The sequence below is a fragment of the Rhinoderma darwinii genome, chromosome 6 (genome assembly GCF_050947455.1).
Source record: "Rhinoderma darwinii isolate aRhiDar2 chromosome 6, aRhiDar2.hap1, whole genome shotgun sequence".
Taxonomy (NCBI): Eukaryota; Metazoa; Chordata; class Amphibia; order Anura; family Rhinodermatidae; genus Rhinoderma; species Rhinoderma darwinii.
Window position 1 is genome coordinate 46,815,405 of NC_134692.1, and position 21,985 is coordinate 46,837,389.

Consider the following 21,985-nt stretch of genomic DNA (forward strand, 5'->3'; position numbering starts at 1 on the left):
TACAGACAGCCTATTAATTTAAATAGGCAATGTGTAATGCTTCATTTCCCCTGTGGCGGTGCTGCAGAGGAATTGAACACTTGCAGCAAGGTTCCCCCATAGATTACAGCTGATCACTAGGTATCCCAGCTACTGGATATCCTTTGATCGATTTACTGTTGGGGGATCCTTCAAACAGAAGAATACATGGCAAGCTCAGGAGCAATTAATATTATACAAAACAAAGGTAGATTTAGCCTAGAGAAGAATTATTATTATTGCCTGTTTTTACAACCTTCTAACATTTTCTACAGTATTGCACAACAAGATGCAGAGTAATTGAACTTTCGAAAAAGTTTTGATATGTCATACACATATCGGAAGTTTTTAAATTGGTGAAAGTCCGGGTGCGAGACCCCATCCATCGCTGAAATGAAGAGGTAGAAACGCTCAGCTGAGTGCTCTTTCCCTTTAGCTATAATCGTATCTCTTTATGGGGCTAAAGATGGGCTCATAGACATTTTATGGGAGCAGGTATTCAGCCTAACGAGGAGCGCCGATCACAATCAACACTACAGAGCACCCAACTGAGCGCTTCTGCACCTTTGTTTTAGCGATAGTGGGGTCTCAGCACCTGGACCGCCACCAATCAAAACTTCTGATATGTCTCACTGACATATCAAAAGTTTTACTTGAGTTCAGTTACGCTTTAGGGGATGGATGAAAGGAAGTAAGACTGCAGGAACAGACTAGACCGGGTTTTTTGTTTGTAGACTAAACATGAAGATATAGGTCTGCCTAGGAGGAGTAGACACTAAACAGGAGCTTCAGGGTTTTTTCATGAAGGATTGTATCTTCGCATCCTCAATGCCTGAATGTAGTGGTGTCATGAACTGGTTATTAGTACGAAGCTGGAGAGAAATGTAGCCCCAGCCAAAGTATTATTCATATGGAGGAAGTAGCTCAATGAGACAAAATATTATGCAACCCACAATCAAAAACATTCGGTAAAGTTATACATTAAATGTTTTCACAATACCGTATAGAAATTTGCCCAGCGATCTGATCATCACCATGGACATTAAGTTTTAGAACACAAAAACTTTGAAAAGTACACAGATAAACTGTAAATAAGATTTAGACAGCTACAAGAAACCAAAATGTTGCGCATTGACCAAACTAAGACAATGAAGTAAAATGTGGAAATATTGTACATTAGGCAACATCCTTATTGTGCAGCACAACAAAATTAATATGATTAGAGGATTTTTTTTTTGCAGCAAAGAAATTCTTTAATTCATGGTCTATGTTACATTGTTTCCTAAAGCTTCTATTAATTTTATACATTTCCCAAATAGGAAAGAAAAAAAAGAAGTTTAATGCAATAACAGGAGAGCTCAGTAAACCGTTTATTGCATACTACATCTTGCTTAGCTCGCTAATAAAACTCGTAAAATCCCCCGGCGTGAGCTGGGTCTAAATAAATCTCTGTGATTCAGTTTTATGACATGACAGATTTTTCTTATTCTTTTCCTTTTCTTTTAATAAACATAAAGATAATATGTAAAAGATAGTAAAAGTCAGATTAATTAAAAAAAGAGCCATTGTGTAGATACTTTTAATCTCAACGATGCTGGGCTTATCCAACTGCCCTCCTCACAGACTGCGCTTCAAGTCAGACAATAAATTTGCAGGGAAAATTCATGATAACATCTGTTTTTTTTTTTACATCTACGGAGCACACACTGTTGTATTTTTTTTAAGGCACTGCAGGTATGCTCATAAAGCTATCACTCTTCGTATTACAAGCTTTATTCCTTCAAGTTATTGAGAACATTTCAAAATGTGACTTGACCATTGTACTCCATTGCATTCCATTGTTTTAATTTTACTGTACTCTCCGACAAAACCTAATGCATATTATATATATACACACAGACACACACACACACACACACACACACACACACACACACACACACACACACACGTCCTTCTCAATGAATCAGAGTACCATTGAAAAGTTCATTTAATTCAGTAATTCAATTCAAAGAGTGAAACTCATATTATATAGATTCATTACACACAGAGTGATCTATTTCTTGCATCTTATTATTTTAAATGTTGATGATTATGGCGAACAGTTAATGAAAACCCAAAATGTTGTGTCTCAGAAAATTAGATTATATAAGCCCAATTTCAAAAATGATTTTTAATACCGAAATGTTGGCTTACTGAAAAGTATGTACAGTATATGCACTCAATACTTGGTCGGGGCTCCTTTTGCATGAATTACTGCATCAATGCGGCGTGGCATGGAGGCGATCAGCCTGTGGCACTGCTGAGGTGTTATGGAAGCCCAGGTTGCTCTGATAGCGGCCGTCAGCTCGTCTGTATTGTTGTGTCTGGTGTTTAGCATCTTCCTCTTGACAATACCCGATAGATTATTTATGGGATTTAGGTCAGACAAGTTTGCTGCCCAAACAAGCAAAGTGATACTGTGGTTATTAAACCAGATATTGGTACTTTTGGCAGTGTGGGCAGGTGCCAAGTCCTGCTGGAAAATGAAATCAGCATCTCCATAAAGCTTGACAGCAGAGGGAAGCATGAAGTGCTCTAAAATTTCCTGCTATGGGGGGCATTATACTGTATGGGGGGCACTATACTGTAGGGACAGCTATGGATGGCATTATACTGTGGGGGCAGCTATGGGGGGCATGATACTGTGTGGGGGCAGCTATGGGGGGCAATATACTGTGGGGGCAGCTATGGTGGGCATTATATTGTGGGGGCTGCCATGAGGGGGCATTATACTGTGGGAACATCTATGGGGGCATTATAATGTGTGGGCAGCTCAGGGGGGCATAATACTTTGTGGGGCATTATACCGTGGGGGCTGCTATGGGGTGCATTATACTGTGTGGGGCACTTATGGGGGCATTATACTGCATGGAACATTATACTGTGGGGGCAGCTATGGAGAGCATTATACTGTGCGGGGCAGGAATGGAGAGAATTATACTGTGTGGGGCAGCTATAGGGGGCATCATACTGTGTGGGGCAGCTATGGGGAGCATTATACTTTGGGGAAGTTATGGGGCATTATGCTGTATGGGGGCATCTGTGTAGGTATTATACTGTATGGGGGCATCTTTGTGGACATTATATCTATATCTAGTAAAGGAAGACCAAAAAACATTTGCCCTCCGTGTCAAAACGATTAGACAGGAAGCCATGGGTGGGCATTATTTTTTTTTGAAACGAGCATAATGAATAGTGAATACTATGTGTCAAGTGAATCTAGTGTACAACATCTCTCTAAGGTATCACTCTCTATTGTATCTATCCATTGCATTTCGTTTATACATCAATCCATTTTTTAATTAAATACAAGGAAATGCTCCAAATGAACCAAATTCTTTAATATAGATATAGGAAAATGAAAATATAGTAGTCACACATCCTAAAATGAGTCATAAATCGGATAAATTTACGGTTTGATCTCTTGAATGTATTTTTATTCTCGACAAAAGGAGTGAAATGGAATATTGCACAGTAAATTTATGACATTCTGTCACAAGTGTTCATTTCCTGCTCAGATATATTTATATATCATGAAATACCTAATAAAAAACAGAAAAATAAAAACTGTATGATCGATGGGGTTAACCATTCCACAACCAGAGGCCATGACTGCTCCTCTGATTTGCAAGGGACTGTTCAACACAGGACCAGCTAAGAAAAGGATGTCCAACAAGACAGAAACTTTATCAATGTTTCCATTCTAAAATCCAATGAAAAACAAAAGAAATGACCAGCATCATCAATACTTTCATCAAAATAATTTCAGCCACCCATGTTGAAAGGAATATAGGTACATTATCTACTTGGCGATTATGACTGCGATATTGGGAAAGCATTCAATCTACATAAGAAGATATTAGAAAGAGATTTAAAGGGGTTGGCCTGTGTATCACCTATCCACGGGATACTGTAGGTGACAAACGTATGATTGCTGGGGGTCCGAACGCTGTGACCCCCAGTGATCTTGAGAATTAGGGTCTCATTTCCCCCTGTATAAACGCGTGCACACCACCTCCTTATTCATTCCCTATGGGACTCACAGAGATAGCTGAACGCTGTAAGTCAGTCCCATAAACAATGAATAGAGCGGTAGTGAACACACGTTACGGTGGCTCGATTCAAACAGGAGATACGGGATCCTCGTTCTAATTCAAACCTGCAGCGATCATACATTTATCACCCATCCTGTGGACAGGTGACAAATATTTTGAAAGGGCCAACCCCTTTAACCTCTATCTAAATGCATGGCGTTTTCAGGTTTGTCGGACGCAAGAAAAATGGGATCTGCTTTTTTTCACTAGAAATAGCGCCACTCTTGTCCATGGTCTGTATCTGGTATTGCAAAAAGTTATTATAAAGAAAGAATTTTTCGGACAATTAAAAAAAACAAAAAACATTTAAAATCAATGCTAAATAAATTTATTTTTGATGCTTCTTGTTAACAAGACATGGATGAAATCAAATTTAAAAAAAAAGGTGTGAACAGAGGCGAATAGTACTAAATAGAATATACTGTTAGATGAATCAGAATATACAGTTATATCAATATATCACAAGGAGGATCTGGGACTCCACATTGCATTTTATCCGGGGGGGGGGGGGGGGGGGGAGGTTTCTGCACTTTTGTTGCAATTTTCATGTGCTTTCAAATTGCTGTGAAAAATGCGTTGTAAACACTGCATGAATTTTAGCGTGAATAGTCATGGTTTTGCGATGCGGCTATTACAGGTGCAGCCCAACAATGGTGATTCGCGGTAAACGCATTTGATTTTAATAGAAAATAAGAAGCACATGAAAATCACAACAAAACTGCAATTAAAACGTGGAAAAAAACGCCCAGGTAATCCCAGCCTAAAAGGGAATTTGTCGTCAGTTTTTCCCCACCAAATCGCTGACAACTATAACATACCTCTGTTATCTTAGTTCTTGCACAGATTTTTACACTTTGCAAGAACGAAGATAAGTAATAGAGGTACGTTGTCACTGCTTTCCACTATACCGAACTGGCAGTGTCTGACGGATAACAGACTGTTTATATAAAACGAGCTATAAGATGCCCTACTAACATTGCATGAGAGCAGAAAAACTTTCAAATGGAATGCTTGTTTAAACACAAAAAAAAGCACAAACAAACCCACAGCTTTAAATTTTTTTCATTTTTTTTTCATTATTTCATATGGGGAGGATTTGTAGCCGTGTTGCATCTATGAAATATAGACATCTGCTGCTTGCAATGTCACAAGGTGTTACTGCCTGACAGCGTAGCCCTGACAAAAATGGGGTGAAGCCTCGGCCTTAAATGCCTACTAAACCTAAAAGATTTAAAAAAAAAGCTACACAAATTAATAGAGCTGCTAATGCCAAATACAATGTATATATGTTTCTGGTAATTCTCAGAACTGGAGATACAGGAGATAAAAGCAGCTATTATGAATGCAGGCGTTTTCCTGGACTGTTAGATATCCCATTGAAGAATACAGGTTGTCTCTCCCCAGCCTGAAACAGCTACTAATAGGCAAAAATAGATTGATTAACCCCTTAACAACCGCCAATACGCCTTTTCACGCCGGCCATTAAGGCCTCATGCACACGACCGTAGCCGTGTGCACGGCCGTGATTTTCGGGTCGGCCGGCTGTGGACTGTCAGCCGCGGGCCGCCCGCAAATCGTACGACATGAACATGGCCGCCGTCATTGTTTTCAATGAGCCCGGACCGCAGAAGATGTCCGTAATAGCACATGCCCGTTCTTTCTGCGGTGCGGGTTTCCGGGCCATGCACGGACCGTAAAAACTACGGTCGTGTGCATGGCCCCATAGAAAAGAATGGGGCCGCAATTCTCCCGTGGATTTTCGGGGGAATTGCGGCCGCAAAAACACGTTTGTGTGCATGGGGCCTAAGGGTACTTATGCCAGAGCGCCGCCTTTTCGCGGCGCTGTGACATAAGCCCGGCACAGGTGTCCTGTGCCAGCTAAAGCGGGTGTCGGGTGGTCTAAAGACAGCCGAGCCCCTGCTCTAATGGGCGGGATCAATTTCAACATCGATCTCACCCATGTAACCTCTTAGATGTGGGGCTCAATAGCGATCGCCGCATCTAAGTGGTTTTGAAAGGAGGGTGCTCCCTCTCTCACCTTATCGGCACCCTGCAATTGCAATCACAGAGTGCCGATGGCTTCTATGGCAGCCGGGGGCATAACAAAGGCCCCCAGGTCTGTCTGTAGTGGATGCCTGCTAGCCCATGCCTGAGTTTTACACGGACAGGCAATAATACGCTGCAATACAGAAGTATTGCAGTGTATTATAAAAGCCATCAGAAGATCGCATAGTTAAAGAGGCTCTGTCACCAGATTATAAATGCCCTATCTCCTACATAATCTGATCGGCGCTGGAATGTGGATAACAGCAGTGGTTTTTATTTTGAAAAACGATCATTTTTGAGCAAGTTATGAGCAATTTTAGATTTTGTTTCTTAATGCCCAACTGGGTGTGTTTTTACTTTTGACCAAGTGGGAGTTGTACAGTTGTAATGAGGCTGACCAATCAGTGACCAATCAGTGACATACACTTCTCATTGTTCCAGCCCAGCATGATCCACAGCACAGTGTGATTGTGCAGTGAAAGAAGTCAATGAAAAACGGCTCCAAAAACGTTGCAAGAAGTGACATGCACTTCATTTCATGCCACGTTTTTTCTAAACAGCCGCGTAAATAAAATGGCCTGTCGCAACAGAATGCCGTTTTTCCCATTGAAATCAAAGGTCAGATGTTTGGAGGCATTATGCTCCCGAAAAACAGCCATTAATAAGCCGTGTAAACATACCCTCAAAGTAGAAAAACATGCAAAACTTATATAAATTTGGTATCGCCACAATCATGATAACCCACTAAATAGAGTTATTAGGTTATTTATACCACACAGTAAGGCTTCGTTCACATCTAAGACATAGGTTTCCGTTTCCATCACCATTGATTTCAATGGTGACGGATCCGGTGCCAATGGTTTAAATTTGTCTCAATTGTGCAAGGGTTCTGTCGTTTTGACGGAATCAGTATCGTAGTCGACTACGCTTTCTGGCAAAACGATGGGACCCTTGCACAACAGAGACAAACGGAAACCACTGGCATCGGATCCGTCACCATTGAAATCAATGGTGATGGCAACGGAAACCTTTGGTTTCCGTTTGTGTCAGGGTCGGAACGGAACATCGGAAAGAGACCCTAGCGCAGATGTGAACGAAGCCTTAACGGCATAAATCTAAGAAGCAAAAAAAGAGTGGCGAAATTTATAGGTTTTTTTTTCATTAACCCTCCAAAAAAGTTAATAAAAGTTAATCAATAAATTATATGTACCCCAAAATGGTGCTATTAAAAAATACAACTTGTCCCGCAAAAAAACAAGACCTTATACAGCTATGTCGACGCAAAAATAAATAAGTTCTAGTTCTTGGAATGCGACAATGGAAGAACGTAAAAAATAGCTTGGTCATTAAGGTTTAAAATAGGCTGGTTATTAAGGGGTTAAAACTGGAAAGCAAACGTGGTTAATATACTATATAGTGTCTCCTTAACAGCACCAATATGACTTCAAATGGTTTACTGAGACATAATCATGACATCCTTAGCATAGGCCAGCAATGTTTGATCAGTGGGAGTCTGTCCCCCAGGACCACTGCGGTCAGCACAATGAAGCCTTTTTCAAATAGGACTGACCTACAGTACCAGACACAGCAAAATGTATGGACAAGTCGATGTGCCTTTATCCTGCTGATCATCGGGGATCACAAGGGCAGCACCCCCACCTATCAAAGTTTTATTCCCAGGAACAACAACTTTAAATTGAAACTTCAATATGGACCCACTTTAAAAAAGATAATTATCAACTGGTACAGCACGGGTAAGTACGGTGTTCATGTTGCTCGGTTGGGGTGATGAAGACCCCCACTGATCAAACACCGATGACTTATCCGAAGGAGAACGTTTTTAAATAGCACTGGCAAGTTCCAGTAAAGACTTCTCCTGTCCGATTGAAAATATTATATCTGGTTTTATGTACAGGAAACTTCTGACAAATAAGTATTCAAGACAGGTCTCTTGTCCAGGGTGCTCAATGTTGCAATGTTTTTTTTCGGTGTCCTCTGACAGTTGGAATCAGACACGGTAGAATTACAAAGACGCTACATTAGAAGAGACCCTACTTATTCTCCATCAAAGCAACCGCTGCATTATAAGGAAACTCGTAGCACTGAAGTAAATTACAGGTAATGGAATCAGATAATCATTACACCGCTGTTCAATGAACTAGAAATGTGCATTCCAAAACGCTCAACAAAACTCATCTCTTCTAAAGCCTCAATTTGCTTATCTGACTAGTGACGAAGAGGACCTATTTGTTTTGTCAATTTCCAGCCAAAGTACGGAAACTTGATGCGCTTCATTTTTTATTATTTTATATACATATATTTTTTAGAAAAAAATAAATATCTACTTCGATTCTTCAGGAGCAATTTGGCAATCAGTAGTTGTAGTACATAAAGAATTCCCATCTCTGAACACTTCATTCTCTATTAGAGTTACACAAAATTGCCTGCTTGCCCGTAAGATAAAGTTGGTACTTTAGCAAGGTCAAAAGATAGGAATAATGAAAGCCACAGATGCTGGAGGTACCCAAGTGCTCTCAAAATCTCATAATCAACCTCATATTGTAGAGTTTCTATGCCGCACTAAAGACATATTTATCTCACCAGTCATTACAAAGAAATACTGTATCCAAAAGGAAGGTTCTTACTGATCCGTTCATTGCCTCTAGAGACTACAAAGGACATGCCAAGGGCTAGACTTGATTTCATCTTGTGACAAAAATGTGCTTTGATTAACACAGATTCCAAGAGTCAAAGAAAATGGAGGGTATAAGGCAAAATTGTATTAGATACAACACACGTATCTCTATATCATCTTGCCTAAACTACGTGGACAGCCGAAAGTCACACCTATATGAGCTATTGGTCATCCCATTCTAAAACCATTGGGGTTATTATGGAGTTTGGCCCCCTTTTGCAGCAATAACAGCTTCAATTCTTCTGGAAAGCATTTCCACAAGATTTTGGAGTGTGTCTGTGGGAATTTGTGCTCATTCAGCCAAAAGAGCATTTATGCAATATGACACATTGGGACATGTAGTTTGCACTGTATTCCACTGACTGTGGAATATGTTGCATAGAAAAAAGTGGCAAAAAACTTTTGTAATTAAGTCGGAAAAAGTGGCAAACAACATGACCTCCATTCTTTTCCATGCAATTGAGACGTAAATATTAGAATAGTTGCACTGATACACTGTATAATGTAAAAAACCTTATTCTCAATTTTCTGATATTGACCTTGGATTTACGTTCAAGGAACTAATGGAGGACAGATTTAATTGGTATTAACAAGAACACAGTATACGTGAGGCTAGCCATACAAATTAGATGTTTGTCGGCTGAATCTGCAGATTTTGGCACGACTGGCCAACCATCTAATGTGTACGGTGGCGTCCCAACTCTCCTCAATGGCAGATGACGGGGGAGCGAAGGGTCGGAGGAGCGTGTTGAATTTCAACATGTCAAATGCTTTTGTTTGCAAATAGAGAAGCCGGGCAGCAGCTTTCTCAAGTCTCCCTGTTGAAAACACACGAACGCTTGGTCGAGCCGTGCGTACATGTGTATGGGGAAGTCAGGAGAGATAGCGGTCGGCCGAACGATCGTTCAGCCGGCAGTTATCAAGTGTATGGCCAGTTTAAGACTTTTATGGCATGACTCACAGAAATATCATGATGTGATATCTGCAGTTTTACATAAGGAAACCTACAAGTGGATCATGGTCCACAGTTGAAGAGGTGCGGTGTGCATTTCCTCTCCATTGAAATGAATGTGAATGAGAGCACTTGTATGTTTCTGTAACTTTGATTCATTCTAAAGTAGGTAAATCACACACACACGCAACCATGTTTTCACTACAAGAAGAAGAAAGACGGACTTGGTTCTCAGGATTGGTAGGGCTCTCAGATGTCAGATAACCACCAGTCTAGATTTTACGACATATCATACAATTCTTTTCTGGGAAAACTCATCTATAACGATGCAAAACAATACTTCTCTATTTGATGGAGAAAATAAAGAGTATTTGTCCACGATACAGTTTGTCCAATATTTAAATCACTTCAAAGTATGGTGCAGGGGGGTCCAAATCAATTGTACAGAGACGCAACATTATTTGTAACCCTCCATCTTACTGGACACAACAGAAATAATTGGTTAATAAGTTTAAAGGGGTTGTCCAGGATTAGAAAAAAAAAAACTGGTCGGCTTTCTTTTTTCTAGAATCAGCCCCCATCGGTCCATGGCCATCTCTGGTATTGCAGCTCAGTTCAATTCACTTGAATTGGAATGAGCTGCAGTACCAGACACTGCCGATGGACAAATTTCTCGTTTCTGGGGGGAAAAAAAAGCAGACCCGTTTTTCTAATCCAGGACAATACCTTTAATAAATTAACTTGGTGACCTTACTGTTCATCTATTTGGTCAGTAATTAAAGTCGGTTAAAAATATACTGTATGAACATAATATTAAAGGGGTTTGCCCATCAGGGACATTTATGACACATCCACAGAATATGCGATAAATGTTAGATAGATGCAGGTCCCATCTCCGGAGCCCGCACCCATCTCTAGAACAGGGCCCTCTAAACCCTGTTCTACCTTTCTCGGTTCCCGCTGCCTCCCGTCATTTCCGACAATGTAATCAGAAAAACAGCGTAGCTCGCTGAGCTATGCAGTTTCCGTAACTCCCATAGAAGTGAATGGCAGTTACGGAAGAAGCGTAGTACGCGGGCTGCACTGTTCCCGTAACTGCCATTCACTTCTATGGGAGTTCGGAAAACAGTGTACGCTGCTTTAGTAATTTCCAACCAGGCAATTAGGAAGTGGCCCAGGAGGAAACGAGAACCGAGAAGGGTAGAATAGGGTTTAGGGGGCCCGATCTAGAGATAGGTGTGGGTCCCAGGGGAGGGACCCGCATCTATAGGACATTTAGGGCATATCCTGTGGATATGCCATAAATGTCCTTTATGGACCAACACCTTTAAATCAGCAAGTTGTCATTATACCCAGCAGAATGATTATTTCATTATAATGAACAAAAGTATTCGGCACACAATGTTGTAGTTAGAAGAAAATCTTGTTTTGGGGTTCTAGTTGCGGCTAGCCGCTAGTAATGGCGCCATTGCACTAAGTCATTGGCATATTTCTAATAAAACAAGATTTTCTTCTAACTACAACATTGTGTACCGAATAATTTTGTTCATCACGATTGTGTTGGGACCCTATTCGTGCACCAGACAAGTCCAGTGCGAGCTGAACCACTAGATCATTTCTAAAGGCAAAGAAAGTTGTTTTTTTCATTATTATTATTTACTTGTATCTGAACATGAATGTCAGAGATACTACTATTTTTTTTCCTACGGCCAATCTACTAATGCTTCTAGGAAACTGCGAATACCACCATACTGATTGTAGTTGATAAATCTATAATGTATTCAGTAGGTTTATATCCATGGTAAAATTCAATATGAGTTTCTTCAATGTATAATTTATTTATTTTAAAAGTTTAGAGTAACTGTTATTTTTATAAAACATCAGCGATTGAGGCATGTGGCAATCCATAGTTGGGAACATACCGCAATAAATGGGTTTCATAGTTTGTAACACTATTTACAGCTCAACCTCCCAATATTTCTTAAAGAGGACCTGTCAGCTCTCCTTACAAGTCTATTTTAGTAAATACTTGCATCTTTTCTTAGAACTCTGTGCCGTTCCGGTTATTAGAATAGGAATAAATTGACCACTGGGTGTTATCATCCCCGTTATCAATGGGGCAAGTCACTACACACTAATACTGTCCACTTAGTCCTGACTGTCAGATTATGTAGATAAACACCCCATTGAAAAGTGGTGACACCCAGTTGTCAATTTATACATTTACAGGAGGAATAACAGAGGAACGGCACAATGCAGAGTTCTGAGAAAATACGCTTTAGCATTGCGATTTCATGGAGAATACAAGCGTTTACTAGAATAGACATGTCAGAAGAGCTGATGGGTCCTCTTTTATACATCTTTTGTCTCACACACCTTAAATAACTTTTGCACTGGACCTTTTTAACAAACACGACCACAGAAAGCAAATCTGAAGGACACCTTTGAATCAAAAAATACTAAAGTAACGAATCTAAAATCAATGCATCTTTGAGCTCCCGGAGTACAGGCTTTGATTAGTCGCAGTTATTGTAGACAACCCCAAAAGGTAGAAAAGACCTTCATTCCAATTAAAAATGTCACTACAATACTACAGCAATCTCGGAACAGCTTTTTGAAAATCTGTATTGCTAAATCTGCTCTAATTAATGGCAGACATTCTAAATAATCCCGGTAAAATATCTTTTAATCAGCGTCTCTTTAAAACTACGAGAGGATATTCCACTGAGCAAAGAATGAAACATGCCTGATCAGGGAAAAACACTTTCATTCCAGGCATCGCCATCAATCACAATGACAAATCTTTTAGGCCTCCTCTTCGCTCTTTTTCTTAGAAAATGACACACCAGTATGTTCTCTTCAATAAGCTCTAATATAATCACACCTACACGGCTATCTTTTGTGAGAAAATAATAGTTTGTCACCTAATTGGATTGCACCTGGCACACTCGCCATGGATATTTTAGAATGCCCGAAGCAGGTGCTGTGGTTTCATTTAAATATATGTAATGAAACACTTATACAGGTATTTTCATAGGCATCTTATAACATTCTGTGTAAGCAGAACATCACACCATGTGCTGTGTTACGCAAAGCTGCCGCAAATGACAGGCAAAAGTCAAATACTATTCAAGTGAAGGTGCCAAATTCTAGCAGGTAAATCGATAATATAATAATGGATGTTGGGAAAACAAAATCCCTAAAGGATATAGACTGGGAAAGCAAGAAAAGGACAAAAAAAGGAGGCAGTTTGCTGACATAGCAAGTCAGTGCCGCCATGTGGACTGTATGGGCTTGTAGCTTTTTGTAGGTCACTAATGACCAAATGATGAAGGCTCATTCTAATTCTCCTGGTTTAGGCAAGGATCACACACACAGTTTTGATGCAGTTTTTGGCTGGTTTTCTTTTAGCCAAAGTCAGAAGAGGATCCAAAAAGGAAGGAAAGGTATAAAGAAAAGACTCATGCATATCCTTTGTGTCCACTACTGAGTTTGGCTCAAAAAACTGGTCCAAAAAAACTGCCTCAAAACGGCAGGATATGCCATAAAAGTCCAATAGATGCGGGTCCCACACCTATCTCTAGAACTAGGCCCCCTAAACCCCGTCCTAGTTAACTCTGCTCCACTGCCTCCCGGCCACTTCCTGGTTAGTTCCTAATGAGTTCCTGATTAGACAAGGATTTATTCTGCGGGACTGTAAGTACTACAATAAACCTGAATACAAGTAGGAGTTTACTTGTGGAATATCTACAGGATACACCATAAAAATTTGATAGGCGACGATCCCGTCTCTGGGATCCTCATCTATTTGGAGAATGGTTGTCCCCTGAGCTCCATTCCGCAAGGTAAAGGGTTTTTCCATAACTTCCAAAGACTAGAATGGAGAGAATCCCGCAAATAAGTGGCCAACTCTCCATTAAGTCTGCATCCGCTTCCTCTCTCTGTATTATGTATTATGTCCCTCTGCTGTATTATGTCCCATTAAAATGGTCACTAAATGTAGAACAATGAGCAGCATTTAGTAGGAACGCCGTATGCAATAAAGGAACTGAAATATTAATGAACCTGCACATTTTCCTTGCAGCAACTTATTAAAAAAGAGAGAAATCAGTTTGCATCAACACTTTTATTGAAATTTTGCTGTAATCACTTCATTAAAATTATTGCAGTGTGTTTTCTTTTGAAAGTTCAACATGATACATAAAAAAGGTGTGTAACTTTATACTATGCAACACTGTCCGCTGGAAGATACTAGCGAACTCACTCAACTGACAGAAGGCTATGATGTATGGTCGATTTTGTTTGTCTAAAGAAACAAAATTACATATTGATTATCCTAAAAAGATTACAATCTATTCATAGCCGTTACTAAAACGTAATAAGCCTTGGCCCAAGATTCACAATACCAGTCGATAATTGGGTAATTAATCCTATAGCAATACTTAACAGCCACGTGAAAAGCTGCAATTTATGTTTCTATTCTTATATAATAGATCCCAGAGGAGACGCACGGCAAGAAATATCGATCTATTTGTGGTTTGTCTTGCTTACATTTTTCCTATCTTAGTCGACAATTTTTCTATCTTCTAGTCTCCCTGCATAGGCCAAATCTAGATTCATTGTGAGAAAAGGTTTCCATTGTGAAAATCTGGAAAATTTCAGGCTTTATTTTTCTCTGTAAGGTCATGTGAACTAGCTTGTTACCTGAAAAATTGTATAAACAGGAAAAGAGTTTATTCAAATGAAAAAAAATAAATCTGTAATTTTACAAGTAATATAGCAAAAATAAAAAACTTTCCCGGTTTATACAGTTCTAAGTAGTCAACCTATACTTCCTTGCATTTTCTCCTAAAGACATGCCTTAGATGTTTTAAAAAGGTAGGGGTTCCATCGGGATCTCCTGAACTCAGTTCTCACGGGCAAGGCAGCTGCCATATCCTGGAGGTGAGTAAATGGAGAGGCAGCTCTCTACATTCAAGACTATTTAACTTACAGAAACATCCAAGCCACCAGAGAAAAAAAAGTTATGGTATTCTCGAAGTACGTGGGGTCCAAGAGGGGAGGACCTCCACCAAATCAGACATTTATGGCATATCTTGTGGATATGCCATACGGGTCTATAAAAGAAAACACCTTTCAAATACTATATACTAGTAATACCTTGTTAAATTGACGCCATATAACTGAAACTGGTGGAAATCGCACACCTCACTTAATCGCTATAGATGGTAGATAAATATTCATCCAAGTCAGCATCTGGAAATGTTCGTTTTGCCAGTATATCTGACAATTGACAGTATGGTATACCCCATAAACAGATAAAAGCACCCCTCATTAGGACCATGGCCTACAGGTTGCATCCTGTGATTTACACTATGGCGGTCACAATATGGGCGATTCGGGCGGCCGCTCGGGGCACGAGACTCCCGAGGGCCCCATGCAGAGGTGGGTTCTGGCCGGTTCACCCTCGTTTTCCCATACTGGTTGTTAATGTTACAACCCATTCTCCGAACCGGGGAGAAGTGGGACCAAGAACCACATCCTTGCATTCAATTGATTAGTCTTAACACTGGCGATGCACAGGAACTATCAGTTCCATGCCATTCGGTACTTTACCAACGATGCAGGAGGCGCGACTGCGTCGTTCTGCTGGATGAGGCCTAGTCAGAAGAGACCAGGTCTGCGTTGCTGGAGGACGGTGCAGGAACAGGTGAGCATGTAGTGTTTTTTTTCAGTGGTCAGTGTTGGGGACACTATCTACATGGGGCACTCTATGTATGGTGCTTTACTTTACAGTGTTTGACACCGTGTATTGTACCATCATATTCAGGGGCGCAGAGTATGGTGCGATTATATTTAGGGGCATAGTGTGTAGCACCATTAGAATTTTATCTTCGATTACACATGCGGAAATGTTGGAAAAGAGAGGAGCCAAAGACATCGGAGTGTCAAAAGCTACAGAAATGGGTTATGTCCGGAAGAAGTAGTCAGGAGCTCTGGACCAGATGGAGAAGAAATGAGAAAAAAAAAAGACTGACTGGAATCTGTGAAGACCGCATTTATAGAGAAATCGGTCACCTCTCCGCACATCTGTTATAGGAAATCCTTGTATTCCACAAAAAGTCTTCATGTAGCCTAGGACTAATAGACAAATGGGCATTACCATTCCCCTTGTCAAGAGGATGTGTCCCTACACAGTGAGATACTATCAGCGATGGTTGGAGACTGTTAGTATGTAGGGACACAGGCCTTTGACAAGGGGAGATCGTAACATCTATTTGTCAATGCTAGCACAGAAAGGTGGTGTTAACTAAAGACATGGCGAGGCACTGCGGCGGTGGAGATGGGGGCCTAAGTTTGGGGAACAGCCCAGGGCCTATGGTCTACTTAATCCACCACTGGATATACACTGTACATTTTAATTATGTGCATGGACAAAATATTCAGGGGAACGAAGAACGTGTTAATGGCAGAAAAAAAAATGTAATCCCTTAAAATAGCACATATCTCTGCCTCAAACATAAAACGCATGTCTGAATTATTTTTTATGCAGTTTTGACCCTGCTGATAGAAGATTGTTAAAAAGTGTCAGACATTGTGCAATATAAATATATAAAAATAATTTTAACATTTTTAAAACACAAAAATTATTGAAAACAGACTAACCCAAATAGCAGCCACAAGCACCTCATATTACTCATCAGCAGAGAGACATTTTTATGCCGGTTTTGTATGATGGAGAAAATTGGAGTCATTTTTGCTGTCACACATTTGATGCTGAAATGACAGTTTATATGAATATGTGACCCCATTTAAGTGTAGTCCTAAATAATACTCAACTATTATATTGCTTAAAAAAAAGTAACAATGATAGTCACAGTTATCTTATCTGACGTCATCTGTAAAGGATTTGCCTGACACAGCTTCTGTGTCGACGCCCGTGGTTAATCAGCCTGCATCTGTTCCTAGGTCTACTAGAGTGACTCGATCTGCTACCACTCAGGCTGGTAGGCTGAGGAGTGGGAAAGCCTATCGCAGCTTGGCCAGACGGTTCTAGCTCCCGCCCTTGGTCTACTTATACCTTCATTTGCTGCTTGTCCTTTGCCTGTGATTCTCCTGTTTCCTGGCTCTGCTGTTTCTGCTGTTACCATTGACCTCTGCTTTATATTGACCCTGGCTTGACTGACTATTCTCCTGCTCTGCATTTGTTACCATGTACACTCCTGGTTTGACTCGGCTCGTCCACTACTCTGTTGCTCACGGTGTTGCCGTGGGCAACTTACCTTGCTTCTGTGTACCCTGTCTGGTCTGTCGTGCACATATTCAGCGTAGGGACCGTCGCCCAGTTGTACGCCGTCGCCTAGGACGGGCTGTGCAAGTAGGCAGGGACTGAGTGGCAGGTGGATTAGGGCTCACCTGTCTGTGTCCCCATCCTGACATTACATCATCAGTGATATAATTGCTCTAACTCGGGGGTGATGATGTCAAAATTAACAAGGTCATTAATATTACCTGATGTGTCCCCTTTAAGGCTCCTGAAAAGCTAGTGATGTCACAGGTAATTACATCCCAAGTGGTGATGTATTAAAAAGGGATGTAGTCCCTATAAACTGAGCATCAGGACTAAGCAGTTGCACCCGTGTGAAAGGTAGGCCCATGCCAGAGGCGTGGTGTATCCTCTGTAAGGCTCCATAGTGGGCGATTACACTTCAGGCATGATGTTCCAGGGAAAAAATGACATTGTTTCCGTTTTGTCATTTCTGCAGACAAGAACAACTGTGCGGCCCCAGTGCATATGAATTAGGAATTACTAGAAAACTCTGAGAAAAGGCCCGTCTCATCACATTTTGGGCATATAGGGCAGGCAAAAATGTTCTATATGTCTACTTACCATAAACTGCATCCTTTTTTTTCGAATTATTGATTAGTGTAACTGCCTAACTGTATGTTTTATATTAACTAGCGCACACAAAAAAAAAAGGATCCAGATCCTAACCGGATTTCCACACCCTCAAAGTGGTAATTTTACTTTTTATTCATGGATGTGCTATTTTCAGCATTGCAAATGTTGTTTTACGTTATCTATGTAACAGTATAAAACAATTGTAATATAAAATAGCTGACATTGTGGACACAAGAGCAAACCGAAACCCTCTTATTTCTGACAGCTTTATAGCAAAAGTATTGTAAACGAACTGAATTAATAATGGTTTGCAACATCATCTCAAAGCTATAATTCTTGACTGTTTAGAAGTATCTGAGAACCGGCTGTAATCTCTCCTATTATACTTCGAAGCGAATGCAGCTTGGAAGTAACAGTGAATCACCATAATGAACCTATTAACACATTCCCGAACCATTAATTATTGATTTATTTGTAATTATCCCTCAGAACAGTCTTGTTCATTACATCTCTCGAGTACATACGCAGATTTCTTTAGTCAGAAAATAATTTGTAAGTCTTTTATATCACTGGTGGATTATTCCAAATGTAATCTATTTCATTCTAACCCTCATTCATTTAACCGTAACAAGAAGGTTATCTTTTATGTATAGGTTGTGCTTGATTTACAGGGTAATAATCTGGTACAGCAAATAAAACATAAACCACACACAGTTTGGTTCCAGGTTAGAGCAAGACGTCTACATGTATCAGAGTTGCTTGGCACAAGAGTATTGACTTGTATAGAGTGCAACGGTCAAGCCACAGGGTCAGGTCTGCTACTTTTGATGCCAAAGGGGATGTAGATACAGTCGCACCACATTTGTCAATCAATTGTCAGACAACTGCTACAAGCATCCTTTCAAAAAAATTGGCACGGTGGGCTTTTTAAAAAAAAAAAATCTGTACACATGGTTGTGGTGGTCCCTGTTGCTCTAGTGCTGTGCCTGAAGGGGGATGTAGCCCAGAGCCAAGGTGGCTTAGCCTTGTAGCAGGGTGAGCTGTTGGGTTCCTGCCATGGCAGGTGTGGTGTTGTGGCGGCATTGATTGCCATGCAATACTGCACCTAATAGAGTATGGACTCACTTAAAAGGGGTTGTCGTAAAGTGGCAAGTAGGCTCGTACAGTTTGATAAAAATGCATACTAGGAACCTCATGTTCATTTTTTTTTTGTATTTTTGCTTCGCAACAATAGAACACTTGTAAAAATTGGATGTGTGGGCCATGCCTTTTTGCTCATGTTTGTATATTTTATTCTACAAATGGACTTCTAGAAACTATACTGGACGACCAAGGAGCTTGCAGGGCAAGCACAAGGAAATTGAAATTCCCCACAGACTTTAAATGCTATGTAAACCTTTTGAAGGATGTTTTTTTTTTTTTTTTTACTGAAACAGTGTATTATAGTGTTTTGTGCAACTTTGTTATTTATTCAGATACAGTTTCTATGTATCCTAGCTACATAGAAGTTGAATCATGCACTGAAACCTGAATCTGTCAGGTCAGCAGGACTGATGGGTTCGGAGACAGCGGGTCCAATCCAGCTGTTATCTATCATATCTAAGTTCATATCTTAGATGTAATCAATAACAGGTGGATCCTGCGTGTCTCGGTGAGTATTTATTTATTTTTAAACTAAAAGCCTTCAAAAGGTTTTCATAGCTTTTAATTTAGGTAGGTAGGCCTATGGCTATTTACGGAATTGGTAGCTATCAATAGACTCCAAAGGGGAAGCTTCACTTTAACAATTCTCTCACATAGAAAAGAAAGAAAGAATGAAGAAAGAATGAAAAAAGAAGGAAAAAAAAAAAAAAGAAGAAGAGGCACCTGTACAAAATACCTCCTGGTGAAAATATAAAACTTTTTTGGTCTACAAATAATCATATAACTTAGTTTCTGAAAATAGATTTTGCCTGAAGAAGATCTGCTTAGGGTCTCTATAAGATATTTGAATAGTACTTTTCTTGTGAATGAAATCGTACTTCCTGAATGGCCACTCAACAAGAGGAACATATTACAGTGAAATCTCTCCAGAAGACCACCTTTTTTACGATGACCACCCCCTTATACAGAGTAGATTTCTTGTGACAGATTTTCTGTTCCCCCACATATTATGAATACTGGCCATGTTGTTTGAGAAAACCACCACCCTAGAAGAGAACTTTCAATGCAATTTTCAGTGGTCGTCTCAAAGAGGTTTCACTGTATATGTAAATCAGTGTGTTCTCCCGTTAGACCAAAGTATAAAGAACGTATACTAGTCAAATAAGCAAAACACTGAAGATATTTCCACAATGTAGTTTTCAAAAAGACAAAAAAATAAAAATAAAGCAGTGTTAAGGTTTCTTTGTTGTGTGGATTGCATCCACATTTTAAAAGTTCTCCATCTGCTGTAGGTATGCACTAATGTAAGTCAACCAACGACTTCCAATATGAATTTAGAGGTTTGTGTTGAATAACAGCAAAGACCATTTTGATACAGGAGATGCTTTTCTAGTTGTCCTACCTTAGGGTGTGTCTTTCCAATTTGTTTATTTGGGTCTCTCTCTGCATTGTATAATGCTACCCCTTCCTGTAAAAGTTCTTTCTCCCGAGCCTCCCGAATTGATTTCTGAGTAGGACCATCTTCTATCTTCGGTGCGACGTCATCTACAAAAGCATAATTTAGTCATAAAAGGTCAATGTTATGTTATATGTTTAAACATTTTTCTAATCTTGCCACAATGTTATGCAGGAAAGGGAACAAAGAAAATGCAAAGTGTGAAATGAGAAGCAGAAAAGACTGCAGCTTCTAAATTATACATTGCTTTTTTTGTATGTTGGTTCCTGAATTTTTAAATGAGACTTTGGCAAAGAATACTTTGCTGCAGATTAATTTTCTAAACACTGGTGGAAAGAAGTAAACATATTGGTCCGCGTGGATAAAAAAGTACAATAAAAAAAAGGTAATAAAAAAAAACAAAAAAAACTGTTCTTATAAAAAGTTGCATAGTAGCTAAAAAGCCACTAGAACAATCCAGGAGGTAGACATGGCGTAAAATGTAGCCATAACTTTCAGACTATCGCTTCCCTCCAGTGGCTAAATGGGGAAAAGCGATAGTCTGAGACTGCTGACGCTTGGAATAGATGTCAGCACACTAAGTGAATGGTACAAAATTATAGTATAGCCCAGGTCGTAGGTTCCTAACCCATTTTCAATATATTTCAGAGACTCCGCATACTTTGAATTATAAATAAAATGACTATTTAAATCCAAATTATACATCTTTCATAGAAGGATAGAAAAAGCGGAAAACTTTTTCAATCAGCAGACATGATCGTGATTACGTAGATTCTTTCCGAATGCCTGCATAACTATAGAATCCGGCTTCTGGCGGTCAGATAGTTTGAACGTGGTCTGCTGACCAAAAACGTTTCCCACTTTTTCTGACTTGCTATGAAAAGTTGTGTGATCGAATTGCTATTATATTTGCATTCAATAGTGTGCAGAGTCTCTGAAATATAAGATAATGGAACCGGTGGCATAGATTGTGACGTCACTTACCAGTGCATGTCCACTCATTCTAAAGTGGCAGGGTGGAAGTGGAGTCGGGGGAAGTGGAGGCTGGGTGAGTATTAATGTTTTATTTTGTTTTCAACCCTACCAATTTTTAATATGCTCAATTGGGGGCCCAGAACTAGACAGTAAATTGTACTTAAATAACAAGGTATATGATTGTACACTTATGGAAAAATAAAATTACAAACTGTGGCAAGATTTATCATGGACATTCAGTGTGAGGTTCTCTATTAACAATAAATTATTCCCAATTCATAAGCAACCAACATTAAAATAGCCATCACTAAAACAAACCCTGGCTGAAATGGGTATTATAGTACTATCTAATGTGCAAAATGTATAAACGAGTTGGACAACACATTTCTGCTTGTAATTTCCGAAAAATTTAGAATTAGTAGTGAAATAGCTCAAAGATTTTAATTATTATTAGCTAGAACAGTTTTATGTCAAATCAACTGCCCAATGCGATTCTTTACTATTGGTGCAGACAAAATTGTATCTGACAAATAGGAAGAACACTAATAAAGCGATAGAAAGCCTGGGGCATTTAGGAATGAAATTTTATTTGTAAAGAGTGTCGCAGTCTCTGTAGGAGAAATTACTGAGCGGTGAAGACTAAGCACTGCTAAGCAAACAG

General features: G+C 39.8%; 1 protein-coding gene across 1 annotated transcript in view; it reads right to left on the reverse strand.

Annotated features, from left to right (window-relative positions):
• The window catches only part of SPAG16 (sperm associated antigen 16), a 776,986-nt gene that overhangs the window by 685,410 nt on the left and 69,591 nt on the right, over positions 1–21,985 (reverse strand). Inside the window, exon 9 of the mRNA XM_075829642.1 lies at positions 20,296–20,438. Coding sequence (XP_075685757.1) covers positions 20,296–20,438 — 143 coding nt within the window. The remainder of the gene's footprint in view (positions 1–20,295; positions 20,439–21,985) is intronic.